A 5,195-nucleotide genomic window follows, 5' to 3' on the forward strand; every position below is an offset into this window, starting at 1 on the left:
ACAAAAAAAAAGCAATCTTGGTACTAACATGTACATTAGTACATACTCCGTATGTGAATAGGGCCAGGGAATATTTTACTTTGCTTCCGTCCAAGTAATCTAGATCACTTTCATAGCTTAAGTACTTAACAGAGGAGGATCCCATGCTAAAGCAGGCAAGGGGTACACCACCTAAAAACTGGAATATTTTGCTTTTCTTCCATCAAAGAGTAATCTAGATCACTAGCAAAACTTAACAGAGATGAGGATCCCATGCTAAAGAAGGCGAAGGGGTACAGCTCCTAGAGAAATTAAGCAAAGCAGAACATGCCTTTGCATGCGTCACAGACGTGTGAATCGAGATGCTACTTGTGAACATGTCAATGAGCCCATGACGTGGCAAAATATCTTTAGTCAGATTAAATGGTATACAAATCCCGGTCAATTAATTTGGAACGGAGGGAGTAGTATTTTCTATGAATCTCAAAGTCACATAGAAAGCATTTTTACTTTTGTTGATCGTACCAGTTGAGATTTGGTTCATAATTAAACTAACTGTACTAATTAAATACTTCCACTAAAAAAGACTACTCCATATAAAAAAGGGGCACCCAAGATCATCGGTGCTATGCCAGCTACCGACATTGGCCGGCTGCCATGCGATGTTTGCAAAGATATATACCCCGTCCACTGTGTAGATTGTGTCTCTGCACTCTGCAGCCAGCGTTGGCATAGGCTCCAAAGCCTCAACACATGCATGAAATCTTACAAGCTGCACAATATATACCACTAGCGGAAACACCAATTAATGGCGGCCATGGATCCTCTGCTGCTGGCAGCCTCATTCTCTGGGTCCTGGCAAGCACTTGGGTTTCTTCTTGATGGAGGAGATGCAACCGAGCGGTCCACAGACGCGGTGCCAACTCAATCATTCCTCGAGCTGCTGCAGCATGGCGCCACCTCGGATCCGGACAAGGGAAACATGATCATGGCGATGCCGCAGCAAGCTACCAACAGTGATGCAGCAGTGTCGACAATGTCGCTCCTAGAAGGCGTCACCGCTGAAGGCGACACCGCGCTGCATGTGGTGGCCACCAACGGTGACGGTGAAAGCTACCTGCGAAGCGCCGACATCATCTGTCGGAAGGCCACACACCTACTCTTCAGGCCCAACAGGAATGGCGACACGTCCCTCCACTGCGCTGCCAGGGCCGGGAGATCTCGCATGGTCTCGCAACTAGTCGCCTTTGCTAGAGGCTGCGAGGACGGTGCTGGGGAGAGGATGAGGGAGCTCCTGAGGATGGAAAACGGTTCCAAGGAAACGGCATTGCATGAGGCTGTACTCATCGGGAGTATTCATATTGTTGAGCTGCTGATGGCAGCTGATCCGGAGTTGGCTTACTTCCCCAAAGACGGCGGCACTTCGCCGTTGTACCTGGCCGTCTTGCATGATCAGGCCGACATTGCGCATACCCTGCATCAGAAGAGCGGTGGGTATCTCTCCTATTCTGGACCGGATGGACAAAACGCATTGCATGCTGCTGCTCTGCGTAGCCAAGGTAACATATATATATCAATTTCCTTTGATATTTATTTATATATATGCTCGTTGAATCTATCCCTAAATAGTTCCCTTTATTTCTCAGCACACTTGCTAGATGGTTTATCATTAGACCATCTGAGAAATTTGTACTGCTTCATCAGATAGTTAGACAGAAAAAGAAAATAAAAATAAATTGTATGTCTAGATAAAAACAGAAAAGGATCTTGACGTTAATCTGACAATAACACGTTGTCGCTCATGAATATGAATAATTAAGTGCATATGATAAATAAACTAGCATAGCATATAAAAGGAGTGAAAATAGCATTAATTAGGACTTGATCTCTACCCTAGCTAGCTACCAGCATTTTCTCCAACTCAATATTCGTAATTCTCATATATAGTCATATGTCAATTATTAGCGAGAAAGTAAAGATAGTTCAGATAGTTCCAATGCTATTTTTTTTAAAGAAATTGTTAGGCAATTTAATTCATATAGAATTAATGTGTTCGAGGACGGGGTCCCAGCATGCACGCTTCAACAAAAAAAGGGCGATATATATATACTGCTATTTTGTTTTTCCAACCCGGTGCTTGTCCCATTTCCATTATGAAACATAACGGAAATGCACATTTCAGTACCACAGATGATTAATCGTAAGAACGACGGAAAAGGGGGATATATAGAGGCTAGGTTTTCAACTGCTGAGCAGAAACCCGTAGTTGACGTCCGCAATCAAAACGTCAACTACGAGACAAAAACCTGCTCCTTACCAAAATAATTAAGTTCGACAATACATGAAACCAGATTACAGTTCAACAGCACAGGCACAAACATGCCCAGAGAACCTAACACAAAAAGAGCTAAGCATCCAGGAGCCTGGGCGATACTGCTATTGGAGCGAGAATATAATGTTTGGTTTGATTGCTTCTTCTTTCAGCCACGAACATAGCTTTATCTTCTTTTCTAGGTTCTCCACTTTACTTTATTTATCTGAAAGCATCTGAGTGAATTAAGCTAGCTGGTCCTCCCAGGGACATCATGATTATTGTACATGGTCTTTTAGCACATGGCACACACGTATGGAGATCACACACCTCAACGTCTTATCTAGGACAGACACCATGCAAATTACACAGATAGGCACTTTAATTTTGAATTTTTGCTCAATTGGCTCCTGACGGACGTTTTTGACAGAAATGGTCCTTTCCCGAACGAAATGTCAAAAATGGCTTGCGGAAAGCACATAAAGCGACACGTGACCTTTCCTCCAATGGCATTGGCAGAAAAGGGGGGCAGAAGGGCTTCCCAACACACAAAGTCAAATGCACAAAACACTGCGACAGTACATTCGGCCACGTGCCGCTTTGTGTGTTTTTCGCCAGGCTAGTTTTGTCAATAGTTTTTGAAGGAGGCCATTTTTGACAAAAGCGTGAGCCAGGGGGCCACTGCTGCAAATTTTTTTTTAATTTTTGCTTTATATATGCTAGTTAACAACATAAACAGTGCGACTTGATCGTTATAAATAGAGTATTCTTATAAATATATAGTGAGTCTCCATGCAAATAATATCAGAACAAATATTATCAGAACGATTAGCTTGACCATGCATATATTATTAGAAACCTGAAAAATTATAGATGCCTATCACGCCCACATTTTTAGGGGTGCAATAGTAGTTGATTATTACTTCTCATCTTTGCAGCAATGACAGAAATGCTACTGGAATTTAACATTGGTCTTACTGCACAGAAAGACCGAAATGGAAGCACACCCCTTCACTTTGCAACATCAATTCTACATCCGAGAGGTGTACACTTCTGGATCTTCCGCCCATGGTATGTATGGTTTCACGGATTTTGGCATTCAAGTATGCCATTCTACCCGGTGCTGCAAGTCATCTTCCATCCTTGGTTCCCATGGAACCACGGTGTGTGGCATTCAGGCATGCCATTTGATGCATTACTGCAAGCTAACCCAACTCCAATGTATCAGTCAGATGATCAGGGATTGTTTCCTATACATGTTGCTGCTTTCACAGGTGTGAATAAGGCTATCGTCAAATTTTTAGAGAAATGTCCCACCATTGCTGTGTGCGCGATATCAAAGGGAGAACTTTCCTCCATGTCGCTGTCGAAAAGAAGAAGTGGAACATAGTCGCACTTGCTTGCCAAACTCCGTCATTATCATGGATTTTGAATATGCAGGACAATAAAGGGAACACTGCACTACACACAAGTGTGATGCTTGGGCATCAGGACATATTTTGTTTGCTCTTGGAGAATCAGGAAGTGCGGTTAAATATGACAAATAAGAAGGGGGAAACTCCACTAGATCTATCACAGAGTAAGATTTGTGCCGGGTGTTTTTGTGCATGGGTAATATTTTTTTTCTTCTCTTTCATTTCAGGCTTCATTTGCTCCGATGAAAGGGAAATGAAATAGCAGCATTTCATATGGCTGACATGAGTTTAATGGTTGCTTTTTACAGAACCCTAGATTTGTGATGAATGCTGCTTTAATATATTGTCACGCTAAACATGGCAATCGCCGATTGGACAATTTTGAAGAACAGTACATTCAACCGGGGGATGAAGAGAAAGAATCAAACAAATTGACAGCCTCAACTCAAACTTTGGGCCTTGGATCAGTGCTGATGGCTACTGTGGCGTTTAGTGCAACTTTCACTCCACCGGGGGATTTCAGTGACAATGGCACACCAACACTTTCTAGGAGGTATGTTTTTGATGCATTCATCGCAGCCAACTCGCTGGCATTTGGCTGCTCTGGTTTAGCAACGATCAACCTCATGTACTCTGGTACAGCTATTGTCGATGTGCCTTTGCGCAGCATGCACTTCGATGTAGCTGTAGTATTTGCATTTTGTTCGGTCACAAGCTTGGCTACAGCTTTTGTGCTAGGCCTATATGTGGTGTTGGATCCAGTTGCTCATATGACTGCAACTGCAGTGTGTGTGGTGGCTTCTCTTTTGTGTCTGTGTGGATATATAGACCCGTTACGAGGCCAAGCTGTTGCTAGAGCCTTATTCCGTAGAATGGGGAGTCGAGCGTTGGTGATATCCGCACGCATTCTCATCATCCGGACAGCAATGGTATTTTGGCCCTTGATAGCAAGCTTCATTTGGGCAGCAATTTCTGGAAAAGATCGTCACAAGAAACTACCTTGAACAAGTGGTGGTAGAAGACAGGCCATGAACGTGGGCGATGAAATATATCCATTCTTTACTTGCCAGATTTCGACGCATGTGGTATTTCTCGAAAATTATATACTTTTAGTAAGTTTTCGTGCCTTGTGGATCAATATACTGTGTGCATTGTTGCCTACAATTTTGTTGTATTTTGCTTAATACTTAGTTGTTTTGGTGGATCTGATATATAGCTAAAGAAACTATGTGCATCGGAATGAGATGTTTTACAAACTGTTTTTACATACAATTGAGTAGAGTTTATTTAGAAAGGAAGCTTACTATTGCTGCCAGTCCTGTACTTAATTTGATTTATTTATATATGGAGTAAGCACCTATTCCAACAAGACATCCCCTACATTGGCATCATTACTCTTAATTCCTCCCACCTCTAGTTGCGAACGTGAGCAAAGGACGCACCCGCTCAGGAAGATACGCACGAGGGTAGCCCAGCAGTTTGCTTAAATG

The 5,195-nt window shown here is 42.8% G+C and overlaps 1 protein-coding gene across 4 annotated transcripts; it reads left to right on the forward strand.

The window, feature by feature from the left end:
* Window positions 1-618: 618 nt before the first annotated feature.
* LOC100842701 (ankyrin repeat-containing protein At5g02620) lies at window positions 619-4,869 on the forward strand. 4 transcript variants are annotated; one of them, XM_024462930.1, is made up of 3 exons: window positions 619-1,538; window positions 3,276-3,901; window positions 4,014-4,869. In XM_024462930.1, exons 2-3 carry the CDS (start codon window positions 3,599-3,601, stop codon window positions 4,707-4,709), a joined length of 999 nt encoding a protein of 332 aa, XP_024318698.1. In that variant the 5' UTR covers window positions 619-1,538; window positions 3,276-3,598; the 3' UTR covers window positions 4,710-4,869. The 4 variants fall into 3 exon arrangements, with proteins under 4 accessions (XP_014757694.1, XP_014757696.1, XP_024318698.1 ...); XM_014902208.2 differs by having other exon boundaries at window positions 3,229-3,901; XM_014902210.2 differs by having other exon boundaries at window positions 3,229-3,869.
* Window positions 4,870-5,195: the final 326 nt, after the last annotated feature.

Source organism: Brachypodium distachyon, chromosome 4 (assembly GCF_000005505.3).
Source record: "Brachypodium distachyon strain Bd21 chromosome 4, Brachypodium_distachyon_v3.0, whole genome shotgun sequence".
Lineage (NCBI taxonomy): Eukaryota > Viridiplantae > Streptophyta > Magnoliopsida > Poales > Poaceae > Brachypodium > Brachypodium distachyon.

Excerpts from the sequence above, each read along its gene's own strand:
- LOC100842701 (XM_014902208.2), top strand. The coding sequence starts at position 788 with ATGGCGGCCATGGATCCTCTGCTGCTGGCAGCCTCATTCTCTGGGTCC. Across the intron at positions 1,539-3,228 it reads TGCTGCTCTGCGTAGCCAAG|CAATGACAGAAATGCTACTG; the intron begins GTAACATATATA and ends TCATCTTTGCAG.